The sequence below is a fragment of the Atractosteus spatula genome, chromosome 9, assembly GCF_055471065.1.
Source record: "Atractosteus spatula isolate fAtrSpa1 chromosome 9, fAtrSpa1.hap1, whole genome shotgun sequence".
NCBI lineage: Eukaryota > Metazoa > Chordata > Actinopteri > Semionotiformes > Lepisosteidae > Atractosteus > Atractosteus spatula.
This window is the reverse complement of record NC_142714.1, coordinates 51,717,837-51,734,228: the sequence shown is the minus strand read 5'-3', so window position 1 is coordinate 51,734,228 and position 16,392 is coordinate 51,717,837. Positions and strand designations below refer to the sequence as shown.

At 48.0% G+C, this 16,392-nt stretch overlaps 2 protein-coding genes across 3 annotated transcripts; one reads left to right on the top strand and one right to left on the bottom strand.

The window, feature by feature from the left end:
• The first annotated feature begins 111 nt into the window (after positions 1-111).
• nkrf (NFKB repressing factor) lies at positions 112-6,643 on the top strand. 2 transcript variants are annotated; one of them, XM_088924739.1, is made up of 3 exons: positions 112-341; positions 3,323-3,447; positions 3,917-6,643. In XM_088924739.1, the coding sequence occupies exons 2-3, from the start codon at positions 3,339-3,341 to the stop codon at positions 6,064-6,066; spliced, it is 2,259 nt and encodes a 752-aa protein (XP_088780865.1). In that variant the 5' UTR covers positions 112-341; positions 3,323-3,338; the 3' UTR covers positions 6,067-6,643. The 2 variants fall into 2 exon arrangements, with proteins under 2 accessions (XP_088780865.1, XP_088780864.1); XM_088924738.1 differs by lacking the exon at positions 112-341 and adding an exon at positions 881-1,123.
• A 1,799-nt stretch (positions 6,644-8,442) lies between these two features.
• On the bottom strand, positions 8,443-16,146 carry ube2a (ubiquitin-conjugating enzyme E2A (RAD6 homolog)). Its single transcript, XM_088924737.1, has 6 exons — positions 15,920-16,146; positions 15,584-15,664; positions 13,612-13,637; positions 11,661-11,750; positions 10,990-11,078; positions 8,443-10,080 (listed from the first exon to the last, which is right to left on the bottom strand). Exons 1-6 carry the CDS (start codon positions 15,961-15,963, stop codon positions 9,952-9,954), a joined length of 459 nt encoding a protein of 152 aa, XP_088780863.1. The 5' UTR covers positions 15,964-16,146; the 3' UTR covers positions 8,443-9,951.
• Between the last annotated feature and the right edge of the window lie 246 nt (positions 16,147-16,392).

The following is a 16,392-nucleotide window of genomic DNA, read 5'->3' as shown; positions in this document are numbered from 1 at the left end:
CCAGGCTGCCCCCGGCGTGAGGGGGTCTCCGGCCCTCCCCGGCCCTGTGGGAGCCGCCGTGCGGAGGGGGGGGCGGATCTCTCCCGGCCCCCCAGCCCTGCTGCTCGTGACGGGAGACGTGCCGCGAGAGGTCTGTGCGAGCGGCTCGGCTGCAGCTCGGGCGCTGTTTCGGGAGCCGGAGAGGAGCACCGTCCGTGTGTGTGTGTGTGTGTGTGAGGGTGTCAGTGTGTGAGAGTGGGTGTGTGCGACGGCGGTGCGACGCAGTGTTGGAAGCAGAGGCTCCCAGGACGAGCGCCCGCTGTCCCCCGACCTGCAGGGCTAATCCAAGCAGCAACGCTTCGGTAAGACAAGGCAGGTATTCAACGACAGACGGGGTTGTACCCCCTTCCACTTCTCAAACCCTTTGCTGCGCTGCAGAGCTAAAGCAGTGTGAACACGGGGGATTATTTAGTATCTCACTGCAATGCACATCGACAGTGATGCAGGTCCGGCACGGCACTAGATCCCATTTAGTTGAAGGGAAATAGAAGCATATATCCGAGCTGCGTATACTGACAGTGTGCCACACTGCTTAATTTGGTTTATTGACTGTTGCGATCTGCACGGCGGAGAAACACCTCACAGTAATTTCTAGAACGAGCGCTGCATCCTCGCTGTTATTCCTCTTGGCGAACGCCAGGGGGCGCGCTGCAGAGTCGGGGGACGCTCAAATCGCAGTTTACTTCTCTGTTAATATAATCATTTTTTAAGGTTCGTAAATCAAATACATATATAAACATATTTATCGGAAAGGGCGCTCTTCGAATAATTTGGGTAAAAAGTAATTTAGTTTCTTTTCGCCGCGACGTTCCCACGATGCCTTGCGCGGCGGGGTGGCCATGCTGCTTCCAGAGCGAGTTTAAATGGCTTCTTCCAAAGCGGCCGTGAGGAAAGCTTCTCGTAAGCGGAAAGCCAGCCCTTTGAATTTGGAAGAGTACAGGCAGGGTAACGAGAGCGACAAGCACTGGGTCGTCCGGCGGCAGTTTGTTTCTAAGCATGTCGAGGAGTACCGGGCGCGGAACAGCGTCGACCAGCTGCTGGCGCTGTCGATGGTGTGGGCAAACCACGTCTTCATGGGCTGCAGGTAAGGTAAACAAACACAAGCTCAGGCTGTGCACGACCCAGGAGTCAGTGAGACGCGGAGATGCCCGGGAGCGGAGGCGGAGTGCAGGAACCGGCCGGTGTTGGGGGTGTTGCGGGGGGCTGTCTGCTCACTGCAAGGCTGGGGTGCGCTTTTCGGGAGCTGGGCTTTTTTTTTTGGGAGAGGCCGGTTGCGTTTGCTGTTTGCTGTTAAAGGCGTGCGCGCAGCTGAAGTGGTTTCAGAAGAGATTGGACTGTCCCGTGTGCTGTTGGACTCTCTGCAGTGGTGGGTGGTCTGTGCAGCCCTGCCGCTGTAACGCCGCACGGCCCTTGACCGTACTGCATTCTGCGCAGGACACTCGAGTTTCAGATGCCTTTTCTTCCCCCTGACCACTTAAGCGTAGTGCTCATCACCTCATTCTCGACATCATTTTTTCATCCGTTATTCATAAGGCCTCCAGTGCAGCGCTCTTCACCCCCGGCCTTGGGGGGGGGGGTCTCTGCTGGTTTAGCTTGTGATACACAGGAGAAGAAAAGCCAGCAGAGGAAGTACACGTGCTGCACATGGGTCTGATCCCGTTTCCCACGCAGTAAAAAGGAACTGTTTGTTAGAGATCCCGTCAACCTTAAGCTGTCGGGTTGGAGGGACTGTGTAAAGAAAAATAAATCCCTATTTTCTCCGCGCCTGGTCATCGCATCGCCGGGTTTATTTTTCACTTGTATCAGGGAGGCGGAGGCAGCGAGCTGCCTGCAGTGTGCGGTGCCCTGGCGACGGCTGTACTGCGCATGCAAGGAGGGTTGTCTGCTGAAATGGCACAATTATACAGGGAAACAGAAAGGGGAGCTACAGCTCAGGGCTCTGGTGTTGGTAAACATCCGAACTACTTTTAAAACTGTCCTAGTTTTCTCATTAATTCATAAAGCAGTAAGGGCTCGGGTGTAAGGTAACATGGCTCCCAGGGCCCAGAGGAAGGAACATGAGCTCAAGATACAGTATCTCCTGAACTCCGGAGCAGGGAGAATCCGGGCATGCTGTGAGGAGGGGAGGAATAGAGAATGGTCAAACTGACTCCAAGCACTTACGTGCATGGGCTTGGATGAGGGGCAAGACACTGTTGAGTATTGAAAGAGTGCTCACAAACGAGAAGCAGTCACCCCGGTTGCCCCGACTGCGAAGTCCCTTCCTGGGGGGGGTTGTTCTGCCTGGCTGGAGGAGCCGGGGTCTGTGTGGGGGCGAAGGGGCGCCGTGTGGGTGGGCGGGGTGGGGGCTGCAGGGCGGTCCGTGTTCCCACGAGCCTCTTGCAGGCCAGGTCTTGGGACGATGGGAAGGCTGATCGCTTCCCTCTCCCGCACCACGACCAGGGAAGGGCCTGAGCCGGGAAGATGCCGGATAGCTCCGTTGGCACGAGCCTCGTCTGTGCAGGTTCCTCGGGAATCACTGAGCAGACTGGGAAGAGCCCAGTATCGTAACGCCCCCCCAGGGAGGTGGGCAGGGTGGACGCTGTTGGTCTTCAGCAGCTGAAGTTACCCCGAATCGGACCTGAGAAACGTTCCTTGTGCAGTTGGTAATGGGCGTGACCTTGCACTGACCCACAAGGATTCTGTGCAGGCGCTGAATGTAGTGTGCGTGTGCGTGTGCGTGTGCACTGATTTTATTTATTCATGCACCAGGAAAGGGAGTGTAAACACTTCTAAGAAACACAAGTACGTCTGCGTTCACATTCCTAGGAGCTGGGGGGCGGCGACCCGAGCAGTTTGTTCTGCAGCCTGTGAGGCTGCTGTATTAGCAGTGGGGTGTCTGTGTATTAAGTCTCGCAGGCTGGACTGGGGGGGTAGATCAGACCTGGGCTACGGAAGCACTCTGGCTCTTGTGCGCCACTGCTCCTCGGGGAGAGCCTTTGATCTTTGTGGTGATGACAGTTGTCGTATTTTGGTGGGGCCTGAAGCTTTCTGCCGATAGCAGGTTTGTGTGTGATGTAAGGGTTAGCACTGCTGGGGAGCAGGTAAAGGTTTACTCCGCGCTGAAAAGAAAAGAAATGAAGAGATCTTCACACCTGAAGAAGGCTCCACAGCCGAAACGGAGTACACCTTTCCGTACCCTTCCCTTTGCAGCCTGCGCGTACTGACCCGCCTGCCTGTGTGCTATTGCTGTGAGGTGTGTCCTGTGTGGGTGGAGATGGTAAGGCATGATGTCTGTGTGCAGGTATGGCCCCGAGCTGATGCAGAAGGTGCAGAGCATGGCCGAGGGCATCGACATGGGGGAGGTGCCCTCCTTTGAGCTGGTCCCTGGTGCTGAAAAAAAGAAGAGGCCGAGCTCATCGGATGACAGTGAGTACCGGTGCAAATACGGTGCGGGAAAAGTTTTTTTTGTTTTTGTTTTTCCACTTCTCTTCTTTGGTGATGCTTCAAGTTACACAAACACTACATGGTATCCAAAAAAGTATTCCTTTTATGGCCGGAATAGCATATATAGAAATTAACATTGTTTATCGGTTTAGTCAGTCTTGGATGGATATAACTTTTGACGTCGTCGTTTTAAGTTGTTAATGGCAGTTATGGAAATATTGTTCTATATTGTGAGAATGTATTTAACGGATGTCTGTCAGGCCCTCGGTATCTTCTGCTGCATTCTAAACCTTGGTGTTCTTCGTGCTAAATTTCTCTCTTTGTTCCTCTTTGTTGTTTTAACTTTATTATTATTATTACGATACCAGGTATGAGAGTTTGCTGCTGCAGCAGAACTCTTTGCATTAGCTGACCAACTCTGATGTGTTCCTTTCCTGCTCTCTCACTGCAGAAGAGGCGCCGGTGAAGAAGCTGCCTGTGTCCAAGTTTGGCCCCAGACCCCGCTTTGAGCCCGTGCACTTTGTCAGCAGCAGCGGTACGGAGGAGAAGCAGAGCAGGAAGGGGGAGCGGGACAGCCCAGGACAGACGGACTCCGGCGCCCCGTGCTTTGAGCACTCGCCAGAATCGAACAGCAGCCGCCCAGCCCACGGCAGGCAGGGCCCCTCTTCCCAGAATGCCAAGCCCTATGTTTTCGACGCGTGGGCTGATGGGGAGGACAAGGACGCGGGGTCGAACACCTGCGGCCTGGGTTTCGGCGGCCGGAGTGGCTCCTCGGGCTTCATGCTGAAAACGCAGCAGGACTACTGTGCCAAGCTCGAGGCGCACCGCTCCAGGCGGCCGGAGGCTTCCCGGGGCTCCGGATGCGAGTCGGCGGAGGCCGGCGGTCCGGCGGGCAGCCGGGACTCTCGCAGGGGTTTGGGGTTCGGGAATCAGGACAGCGCGGCGTCCAGGGCGGCCGACTCCCCAGGCGACGGCAGCCTTGCTCACCAAAGCGGCGACCTGGCGTCTGCCCTCGAGAAGACGCAGAAGCTGGTCGCCAGAGTGGCGTCGGCGATGGCCGCCACTTACAAGGACCCCACGTCGATGAGCGGCCCAGACACGCCGAACTACAACTTCATACTGAGCCGCAGCATCCAGGCTTGCAAAACCAACCCGGAGTACATCTACGTGAACCTCAAGGAGATTGCACCGGGCGACCTGCCGAAAAACAGGAAGGTGCCCTCCGATGGGTACGCTTGTGAACTGAGGTGCAAACGCGTTTATTTAGCCACTGGGTACTCTGGGAGCAAGAACGGAGCCAGGGACCGGGCCTCCGAGCAGGCGGTCAAACTCTTCCTGAGGCCTGTGGAGGTGAGGGTCATCCAGCGCAAGTTCAGGCGCACTTACGTCAGCGACCTCGTGGTCTGCCAGCGGCACTTGCCGACTCCCAACTTTCCACCGGCGCTGTGCAACCCGGAGGACACGCCTCCGCCGAGCTCGAGGGGCCAGTACGAGCCGGACCCGCGGAAGCACTGGACCGAGTTCGTGATCGTGGAGAACGCGCACGACGCCATCTGCATCCTCAACAACTCGGCCGCCTTCAACCGGATGAAGATCGACTACAAGTTCGAGGTGATCCCCAACACGAGCTCCTGGCAGTGCAGCGTCTACCTGCAGGACGAGCTCGTGGCGCAGGCGACCGGCAACAAGAAGACCTCGAAGCACGCGGCGGCGGAGGAGGCCCTGTGCAAGCTGCGGCTCAACCAGGCCAGTCGCCAGCAGCAGCAGCTCCCCCAGGGGAACCACGGCTCCGAGTTCCCGGGCGGCCGTTTCGGCCAGCACGGCAGGAGGAAGCACCTGAGTGAGCTGGTCATTCTGGAGAACTCGGACAACGCCATCTGCATCCTCAACGACACGGCGCAGTTCAACAAGGTGAGCGCCGACTACAAGTTCATGGTGCTGGCGGACCACCGCTGGAAGTGCGAGGTGTACCTGGAGGGCCAGTTCGTGGCCGCGGGGATCGGGCCCAAGAAGGCCGTGAAGCACATCGCGGCGGAGGAGGCCCTGGCCAAGCTGAGGCAGACGCAGGCCGTGGTGAAGTCGAACCTCAGGAAGGAGGGCAACGAGGACGCCATCTCCCGCAAGCAGATCCTGCGCCTGTCCGGGGAGGAGGCGCAGAAGCAGGAGATCAAGGAGGACAACATCGGGAACCAGCTGCTGCGCAAGATGGGCTGGAAGGGGGGCGGCCTGGGCCGGGAGGGCGAGGGCATCACGGAGCCCATCAAGGTGAAGGAGCAGTTCACGAGGGAGGGCCTCGGGCTGGACGTGGACAGGGGCGGGAACCAGCTGAACAAGAGGGACATCGAGGAGATCATCCGCAACTACGCCAGCTCGGACAGGCAGGACGACCTGCGGTTCTCCTCGGAGCTGAACAACGAGGAGCGCAAGCAGATCCACCAGATGGCCCAGAAGTACGGGCTGCGCAGCAAGTCCTACGGCCAGGGCATGCAGCGCTTCCTCGTCGTCAGCAGGAAGGTGCAGAAGGAACAGCTGATCGGGCAGCTTTTCCAGGAAGGGCAGGTTGGCCGCTACGAGCTGGTGAAGCCCCAGGCTTCTCACTGACTGGACTGGTTCGCACCTGGCACGCGGCGAGGGCTGCTGGTACCTTATTTTAACAGAATGTGCACTTCATACGTGGCGGGGGTGGGGGGAACAAAGAGCTTTTATCATTTTTCTAAGGACGAAGTTATAAAAAGAATCTCCTGGCAGACTTCATTATCGTTTCTATTCCATGGTCCGTGAAGTGTACTGTCACTTTGGCACAACCCTTTCAAAGTCAGTATTTAGGTTTTCTTTTCTCCTTTTTTTTTGTATAGGAAGACCACTTTTCAACTACAACCTTTCAAAAGCGAAACCCGTCATTCCTCAGATCCGTGTCCGAAATCTGCTGTACCTTTGCTGTACATGAGTGTATGTGTTTTGGGACTGAACTGCGGGTTGCACCATGTACTGTAATACCAACTCTCTACCTTGATCACCGTGAGAACTTGAAAACCTAGAACATCTTTTGTGTTTCATTGTTGAAATGTATGAATTTAAAACTGGATTATAACAGTATACATTGAACTGAACACTTCTAACCACGCTGTAAACCTTTACAGACATCTTTCAATAAAATAGAAGGTTGTGGCAGAAAAAATATAAGTTCTAACAGAATGCCTTTCTGATAAAACTTGCATTTCAGCATCTAATAAGGTGAACTGAATGGTTTTCTTAGTTGTAGCCATACTTGGAGCCTGCTTCCAGGGCATTGTTCTGGAAGTGCTGTCCTGAATCTTAAGTCTCTTCTGGGTTTCAGTCCATTTGAGCTCAGGCCTTCATTGGATCAATGAGTTGCTTAGTTAGGAGGGGTTAACGTGCGATGCATGTTTTTACTTGACTAATTTAACCTGCCTCTTCGCCGACCAATTCTCCTAGATTCTTGTGAGCGGTCAAAGCAGATGTGACCCCGTGGCTGTGAGAACAGTAGATGCAAAGGGCTTTATCTCTAAACGCAGGAGAGTTTCAGAGCTGTCTTAGCCCTGGAGATCTTCTAGAGGAAGAAAGCCCCTGACTGGATAGACACACGGATACCTTTGTGGTTAAGACCAGTTCAGTGAGCGATAGACGAACCCCACAGGAGCTCGGGTAGTCCAAAAATTGAAGAGCCTCTCGCGTCCTGGACTGGAAACGCTGTGTTAGAGAGAAGTCAGTGCATGGGAAGGGATGGTGGAAGGGATGCAAAAAAAGAAAAAGCTCAGAGTGATTTGTGTGGTGCAGCACAATTTTTTTTCCCCTGGGTTTAAGAAATAACATAGTTGCTGCATCATATGTTCCATGTGTTAATGAGTTTTCACTATCTCCTCGACCAGTGTCATCGGTGTAGGATCATTAGAAAAGTACAGCTGTCTTTGTAAGCAAAGGGTCTTGGACTATAGTGACCACTGAAGTGCAAAAGTTTTTTTCATATGAATACCAATGACACATCTGGTTTCCATTCCTCTAGTTAAGGGTTTCATTAATTTTCATTTTTCAGGGGTCTTCCCTTCTCCATTTACAGTTTTGAATAACCCTGAATTCAGGTAGGGGGAAAATAAGTAATCATCTAGAACAACAGTGCTCTCTGTAATTTTGTAATCATTTAAAGACAGTATATCCAAGTGTAAACAGTCTTGGTGCTGTTGTGTTGTAACAATTATACCTCTTATTTGGATGTAGCTTAACGAAAGATTTTGTTCAAGAAAATGGTTCATTCTTGGTTGATGTATGTAAAGCACAATATACAGTATTTTTGTCAATAACGTTTGCACTACAATGTGTTTTCGAACTGTGAATATCTTACAAAATGGCATTGGTCACAGTTTTTTTATGTTAGAAGAGACTTTCCTTTCGGCCCACTCAATTGCAGGCAGCGCGTGGAGTCAGCTTTAGAATCAAAATTAGTTAAAAAGCTTCTGTAGAAGAAAGGGGAAGGTTCATTATAAGTAGGTGTATGCTGCTTTATCAGTGTTCCACTACACTACCCTCTGAGGGTTGACAATACTTGGGTGTAAAGTGTATCCCCTTTACTACCTAAAGAGCCTTAGGCTGAAACATGGTCTTAATAGAATAAATGATTTTTGCCATTACTAAAAGGTATTTTATGTATAGGACTCATAATTTAGTGCCATAAACCTTTCATAGTTCCAGTTACTGCTGTATAAAAGACTTGCCACCTGGATTTCTAAAACCATTTACTTCAGGTTCTTCACAGGTGTAAGTAAACTGTAGTTTTCCTATAAATGGTCCTTGTGATAATGAGAACTGTATACTTCAAGGTTTATCAAAGGGGAGATTCTGATTTGGAGGTATAAATAATCCCATGTCTTCATCCCACTGCTTTTGCAGCTAAGCAACTTACCTGAATCATTTGACCTATTAAAATCCACCAGCCTATGTTCCAGATAAAACACCAAACAATGTTTTTATCTTTTTATTTACAAGAAGTGAGAAAATGTACAGTTTCTTACATGGGTTACTAGTGCAGTTATAGTCACTTGTGGAGCATGTGCATTAGAAAAAGGAACATCCCATGTGCAGAAATGACATGGTCTCATCACTCTCATACCATTGCATTCGCCCAGTAGCTGTAGAAAATGAAAATTTCAGGCACTCAATGGGCCTTTTGTTGTAGCTTTTTTTTTTGATGGGGGAAAGGTGACAGAAACAATTTAAAAGAACCTATAAAAGTCACCAAGCAAAACATGCAGCATTTGCAATAGCAAAGACCTATACACGACAAAGAGCTGACCCCCTGAAATGCCTAGAGGAAGAAGCACTTGCAGGTGGGATAACCTTCTCTGCTTATAGTATAGAGCTCTTAACATCCTAAAGCAAGTTGAGCTCGAGTTAAGAGGTATTTACCTCTGGTGTTAATGAGCATTCAAAAACCTTGATTGCTGCCACAAAACAAAAGGTTCCTGCTGGACTTCCATGATCCAAAACTCTTCTGATGTTGGAATATGTAAATAAAGTTACATAAATCTGATCTATAGCTTGCCTAGAAAATGCTTGTTCCCAAGAATTAGTCAATTTATAGATCAACGTGAAGCACATAAATATTAAGAATTATTGGATTACTCTATGACAAAATGTTGTTCGTTTATGTAATTTGTGAAAGACAGCCGCCAAGTCACCTGTATTTCACTTCTGAAACAGCTTTGAGTGTAGGGATGTGAAATGCCACAGCTCATATACACTTGTAAAACCAGATGCATACATGTGTAATTGAGAAAGTGACATTAGCAGCTCTTAAAATGGATACCATTATTCTGTAATCCAGAGAGCTCTTCCCTTAAAATAGTCAAGAAACTGCAAGACGGGTTGTTTGTCTACAATTTACATCATCAGTTACCTCATTCAACAGCAACAACACACAGAGACAAAACCATTTTAAACTCCAGGAACAACGAAAGAAAAAAAGGCTTGCACTGTGTCAACATGAGCCAGATGATGAGTAGGACCCTGATCTCTAATACAAGAACGGCCCTTTACAGCTACTGCAACCTGGAACAGAACAGAACTGTACACGTCAGTCTCCGACACAAAAAAAAATGAAGAGAACAAAAAATCCTGCTCAAGCTGCAGGAGGAAAGACAGAAAAGAAAAATCAGATTTCAAATCTGAAGATTAAGAAACGGACACGCCTGTCGCAAGTAACCCAGGTACAGTGTGGTACATTTACTTCAAGGAAGGTGCAATCCTGTCCAGGAGGCTAGGTTGTGAGTGGTGAGGGAGAAGGCGATGACGACACAGCGGCACTCTATCTTGCAACAATTACGGTACTGATGATGCTAGGAGGAGGAGGAAGAGGATGGCAATTCAGAAACGTGATGTTTATTATTTTTTTAAAGAGATGTGTGTCTTCTCTTCCTTCGTCAATCTCGAGGCTGGATACTGTCCACGTTGTGTGCGCGCACCCGCGCGAGGTCAACAATCGCGCCAGCTCTGCTCCACTATCGCCGACACGCGCTTCTCATACTCGCGCTTGTTCTCCTGGTACAGCTGGGCCGCCTGGCTGTTGGCTGGGCTGTTGGGGTTCGGCTCATCCAGTAAAGACTGGGGGGGGCATAAAAAAATGACATTAAAATAAAACAATGAACGTCTCTGAAGTTTAGCTCGTGACCTAAAGCAGCGTTTCCCACTGGTGACCCACACGCCTGTTGGTTTTTGTTCCAGCCCAGCCCTCAGTTATACAAACTCCTCATGAACTGAACAACAGGAATAATTTGAACTGTTTGTTCCCAGCTCTTAAAACATGCTGGCGCTTCAGCCATTTTATTTTGCAAGTGAAACAAACTCCCGAACTTGTGGCTAGAAACGGAGGGCAAATGTTCCCTTGAAGCAATTTCTTAGATGAAGTAAGGCTTCAATTCTCCAAGGACTAGCAGGTATGGGGGTCACCAGTGCCACGACTGGGAACCACTGCCCTTAAGTCTCGTAGAGCTCATTTACATACTCTGATGAAGTTTATTTTCTAGGGAGCCCTCTAGCCACTGAAATTATTTCTATTTTTAGGCCCATGTAGAAATGGGAAACGACGTTCGCTTTCTGCCTGCTATTTGTTTTTCATGCAAGTTAAATTTTATATTCCTTCCCCTCTGGTGTTTGTGTGCCTATTCTTCCCTTTCAAGTGGTAACAAGTTACACATGGTCCTCAGAGAGACATGTTCTACACATTTGTTACGCTCACACCACCACATCACACTCAGTTGTAAAAGGCAAGGGCTGTAAGTTACAAACATCAGAGCTCTCGCACATCAACCTGACTGTGTATCAGCTTGTCTGAAATGACCATTTTCATTCACCTGCTTTTATTCCCTCAAAGCTCTATCATTTCAAACACAAGGTGATATAAAATGATTTTCTAAATTCATAAGCCCTGTTTAAAAATGCAGCTGTATTTCCCCAACAGCAGTGACCACTGTTTTTAATAAGAACAAACCAAGACCTTTCAGGTCTACTTGCCTGTATGGAAGTTAAGATTGAGGAAACATCATAAGTTGGACTCCAGCGGTTTTGAAGAATGTCCAGACATATACTACCGTCTGCATAAACTGAAGTTATAACAGAGAAAACCACGATAAATCATACAAAAATAAAGTCAGCTCACCACCAAGTTCACATTTCTATAAGGTGTATCTATTGTATTTTATTCATTGTTGCCAGACATTTTTTTTTTAAATTAACGCTTGTAATTTATAAACTTCTGTCTAAATCTGTATTCTGCATGAAATTCTGAACCAGCAAAAATGTCTGCCAGCCAATTTAAAATCATTTAAGAAACTATAATGCATATATTTTCTTTAGAAAGAAAAAAAAATTATGCAACAACTCAAATATTAGACTTTACTTTTTTATAAAGTTTGTATTTATTACATAATGGTTCTTAAACTTACATAAAATGATAAAAAAAATTCTGATGGGAGGTTGGACAGAAATATGAAACAATAACATATATAATCCATAATAAAAGGTAAAACGGATGTTTTGCACCAACTGCATTGACTTTTTTTTACAAAAGTTCATCTTTACAAATATTTCCCACAGTGCAACAAAAGCTTGCCATTTTCTAGAGGCATAAATGTTGTCTACATGCTGTCAAGTTAACTCCCACTGTAATGAGTGAACTAACTTACCATTTGGATGAAACATTTTTGAAACAAAGCGAACTGTAGGAGGCTTATTGGGATATTCCTCTGTGAATTCTATTGTGAGCTTAAAGGTTCCTGGAAATCAAGAGAAGTCCTACATAAGCTTTTGTTTTTCACCTCCTGTTGCAAAAATATTTAAAACAGCTTAGCAAAAATGGAGATACAAACACTAAAAAAAGTAAGAGTGTGAAACCTAATCTTACAACTCGATGACGATAATATTTCAGCATCTCTGAACTCTGGTGTGCACACACAGAACTTCTACAGAATTTAAAGATTTTATATTCATCACTCTCAACTCATTAAACATTGGTGCCAACTTCTAAATGTACAGACTTATGCATCTACAATTACTTGCAGCAATACCAATGATTAGAACAATTCCTCCAATAGGCACAGCCTTATTTAACCCTTCTGATATGACAATCACTGAAGAATAGTGCAAAGACGGCATTTCAGCAGAAGGCACAAGTGCAAATTCCATTACAGACAGATCCAAGGTCACAGAACAAGCCAGTCAGTCAAACAGCAAGCAGTGATGGGGCTCCAGTCTTCCAAAGACAGGGAAGCGTGGGGTACGTGTGTAACTATGAAATGACAGCTTCCAATGCAATCCTTATTTAAAGAAGATCAGCCAATCACCCGCTGCTCCTGCTTAAAATGATGTTAACAGTGGTATGTTTAATAAAGGCCTAATAATTGGCTTCATTACTCTGTTCTCCGCCTCAATGATAGCTGCATCGTCCAGGTTGACCACACATTGGTGGTGGTGGAGGGGAGTCTCCATGACCTGTAAAGCTCTTTGATTATTAAAATCTTCAAGGCCACACTAGGACTGAATGACCAAATAATGTTTCGAATGGTAAAAAGATGCAACACAACTAGATACCAACGCAGCACTTGCAGCAATAAACTGACAAGAGTTTCTGTGTGACCGTTTCCTATGGTGCAAATCCGAGATATTCAGGTCATTATTAAGGGACCTTGGCAGCACAAGGCGTAATCCCTAGCAAGACTTCCTTTTGTCTGGCACCTTCCTCACAGTCGAACTCCCTGCTCCTGGGTGGCACTCCAAACCCAACACAGTTTACTTCCGTACCTTCTGTGCGCTGTGACATCAAACGCCCAGCTGCTACACTTAAGCCAGAAGGGCAAGGTGCCAGCTCCCCTTACAATGAAACCCGAACACACAGGCTGTGCTCGCTTTGCTGCCCTTTCACCAGCGCTGGGGTTTGTGCTCTGCGCTAACAACCCGCTGTCACAAACTGTGCAGGGTGTACCGGAGCAACACACACGCACCCTGGAATGTCAGACATCCAACTCCACGTGAAACCTTACTTGAATCTTTTGTTCCCTTTCCACGATCAACAAATAACCCTGCATCTGCCAAGCCACTCCATACTGTCAGTAAGAACTAGGTGCAGCAGGGAACTTGGGCTCTCCTGTCTTGGACTTTCTAGAATTCTGCCAAAGAACAGTGTGCATCTCTCACACTCCCAGCCTCTTCTTTATTCTTCCCAAAGCCAGGAGGATAAAAAGCACATGGTCTCACCTGCCACTGATTTACTCTGCGTACAGGCCTAGAAGAACCCAGCCCAGTTTGGAAAGGACTAGCTATTCTCCAGTGAAATCAGACACTTTCTCCCAGCTACAGAAACAAATTCTTTATTTCTGAATTTAAACTCAGATGCACACACCTGGAGTTACGGCCTAGAGGCTTTATTAAGTCTCCTTGTTTAGTCTCTTAAGTTATTAACATGCAACAAATACAGCATCTTGCTCAGGCATTAATCCAAATAAAAACAAGGGAACAGAGACCGACTCTTAAATGTGACATTAATATCAGATCTAACCACTCTCTGGAAAAATCCACAATGATTTAACGGCACAATGGTGCCTACATATTGAATGAATAAAATCACAATTCGGAACTTACCATCTTCAAATGGTGTTCCCTCTGGGCTACAGAAAGGAGAAAAAAAAGAAAGAATTAGTGAACCTCAGAGCACAAACTAAAAAAGTGTTTTTCTTCCTTCAACAAAGAAAATCTAGAAGGTTAATCCGTGTCAACAGCCCTGAGATTAAAAACTAATCAGCATTTACATCAGAGCTGGTCACTGTAACCTTAGTGGCAACACTATCGGTAGGGCTACTGTGAACAAAGCATTCATTTCTCAGGTTTTAGATTTCTGTAGAAGTGAAACCTGTGGTTCTATTTTTTTTTTTAATAAAGCGCAGAAATAGCATTAAGGAAAACAAATATACCATTACCAGCCTATCGCACACTTTTGTCTTTTGTATGAACAAAGGAAGTCTTAAAAAAAAATACAGACGTGCAATTATAACAGAAGGAAAAAAGTAGATAACCTGTCACCAGGGTCCGTCATTGCTTGGTTAATAAAAAATGCAAGGCACAGAAACTTTTATCACACCCTTTGCTCAGGCACCTCATCCGATTGCTCAGAAACAAGGCTGTGGGTTAGAAATGTTTAGTTTGTTTTGTTTGGGTGTGGTACTACCATTAATCCAGTTACTAAAAAAACAGCCTTAATCCCACAGGTAGGAGACACCACATATCAGCGTTGTCTGAACTCCTCTGCGTACTCATCTCCATAATTCTCAACCAACAGCCTAGATCTAGGCAGCGTTGATGCCATCCACCCTTAGACACTGCAAATGATCTTTTTATTTTTTTCTATTTTTCCCCCAGTAAGGAATTGAGTCTCTGCGATGTGCCTGCTGTTATGGAATAGATTCAGCCCGAACTGAATCCAAGTACGATTAGAACAGGCCGATGCTGGTCGCAGCTCAAGAGCCCGACAGCGCGGACAGCGGTGTCCGGGACCGGCTCTGGCCCCAGGTTTGGAGCCCAAGCACCGGAGTGATCCGTGACCCAGCAGAACAACACCGAACCACCGCCTGTTACGCCATTCAAGGCCCGGGGCTGTCGGGGTGTTGTGTGACGACCTGTTGCGCGACTGACAGACCGGGGAAAGTGCATTAACACCACCGACACAGCAGCGTCTTCTCCGGCCCACGGACCAGCTGTCGCGCATTGGACTGCAAAGCCCCACTGGAAACAGGCCAGAGAAACGCATAGTCACATTGTATTTTTTTTTTTAAAAGGTACCATCGCTGTACTGATGTCGCTGGTTCGCCTTGAAAGAGGACGATTCAATTTAAAGTACGAGAAGAGTATTAAAAAAAGGTAGTAGATGTCAACCGGATCGCTTTGAACATTTCCTGTTGTAGATGTAGACGCGTCACACGACAGGATCAGTCGGCTTTTCTTGTTTTTTTTGTGTGTGAGAATCAACTGTGTGTTAAACAGGATAAGCAGGACAGGGGGAGAGACGGTCTTTTTTATGTTTTCCTTGGGACATTTCAAAACACCCCCCCCAACACACACACACACAGACCAAAAAAACAAACCAACAAACTAAGGACAGACCCTCTCAGAAAGAAAAACGTGTGGCCATGCGGAACAACTCAAATGTAAAAACCGGTAACGGAGACAGTAACGCAAGACTGCTCCATAAAACGGTGAAGGAAAAAAAAATCGCGCAACTCGTAAAACGTGTATTCAACGCGATGTGTCGGATACGTGTAGCGCAGCCAGGTGCTTTAAATAACCACCGCACACTGTGTCATATTTGCTGCCCAGCTGGAAGCGCACGGACTGGGTATGAAGAGCTCTTCCCGGCTCTGAAAGAGACTTCGACAGCTCTGACATTTCTAGAAAAGGGAAGGAAAACAACAACAACAACAACAACATGACGTAAAAACTCTGTCTGCACAAACTTCTCTCCCGGTGACAGACAGCGTTTCCTTCGGCAGCTGGAAAAGGAAACCGACTCGATTACGAAAAAGAGATGGGAGATTAAAAACACGCACGGCCCGTCGCTTACCCGAATATAACCGCATTCCAGACCATGATATTGTTCTCTGAAGGCGCTCCGCTAACTCCTGCTGGGGGGTCCTCCTGCAGCCTGATTCAGAGATACAACACAAAATAACACACTGCCTTGTTTTTAAGAGATACTGTAATCAAAACTCTTCCCTATCCCGGAACCGCAGTTACGCCACATTTCTCGCGTAGGCCCTGCGGTCTCCGCCGCGACGGACGCTGCGAAACTTGCGTAGCCCTCGGTCCCACTCCGTACAGTTTCTAAATAGTCGCCATGTTCGGTTTTTTTTTTTGTCGGTAGCTACGAAACGCCCGAAGAAGCCTTTGACCCTCTTACCGTTTAAAGTCTCTCATTAAACGCCGTCTAGCTGGGGTTGACATCTTTGTGAAGGGGGGGGAAGAGAAAAAAAAAGTTAAAAATGAAACATAAGGCGGTCGTTTTCTGATTGTAGATGACGGGAAGTCGAGCGCGACTCGGTTTTTTTTAACCCCCAAACCGAAGACGTATCTGACGCCCGTGCGGCTCTGTTTCCCGAGCCGGGATCTCGGAGGACTCAGGGCGATACCAACTCCGCCGCCCGGCCGTGGGGGGGGACCAACCGTATGTGGGCTTGGCCCGTCTCAAAACCGCCCAAAATCAAATCCTGTTTCCACCGCCCAGGGTCGGGGAAAATAAAGCAGCAGGTGTTCAATTCTCCTGTACTCCGGTTACTGCGAGCTCAAGTTTTGAAAGAGACGTGTCTTGCGCCGACACCCCCCCTCCCGCTCCTCCGGCTTTCAGAAGCCTATCGATCACAATGTGATTTTTTT

Coding starts and splice junctions, on each gene's coding strand:
- ube2a (XM_088924737.1), bottom strand. CDS start 15,963: ATGTCAACCCCAGCTAGACGGCGTTTAATGAGAGACTTTAAACG. Junction 15,665..15,919: donor TTAATGAGAGACTTTAAACG/GTAAGAGGGTCA, acceptor TCTCTGAATCAG/GCTGCAGGAGGACCCCCCAG. Junction 13,638..15,583: donor TGGAATGCGGTTATATTCGG/GTAAGCGACGGG, acceptor TCCTTTCTGTAG/CCCAGAGGGAACACCATTTG.
- nkrf (XM_088924738.1), top strand. CDS start 903: ATGGCTTCTTCCAAAGCGGCCGTGAGGAAAGCTTCTCGTAAGCGGAAA. Junction 1,124..3,322: donor CACGTCTTCATGGGCTGCAG/GTAAGGTAAACA, acceptor GTCTGTGTGCAG/GTATGGCCCCGAGCTGATGC. Junction 3,448..3,916: donor GCCGAGCTCATCGGATGACA/GTGAGTACCGGT, acceptor CTCTCACTGCAG/AAGAGGCGCCGGTGAAGAAG.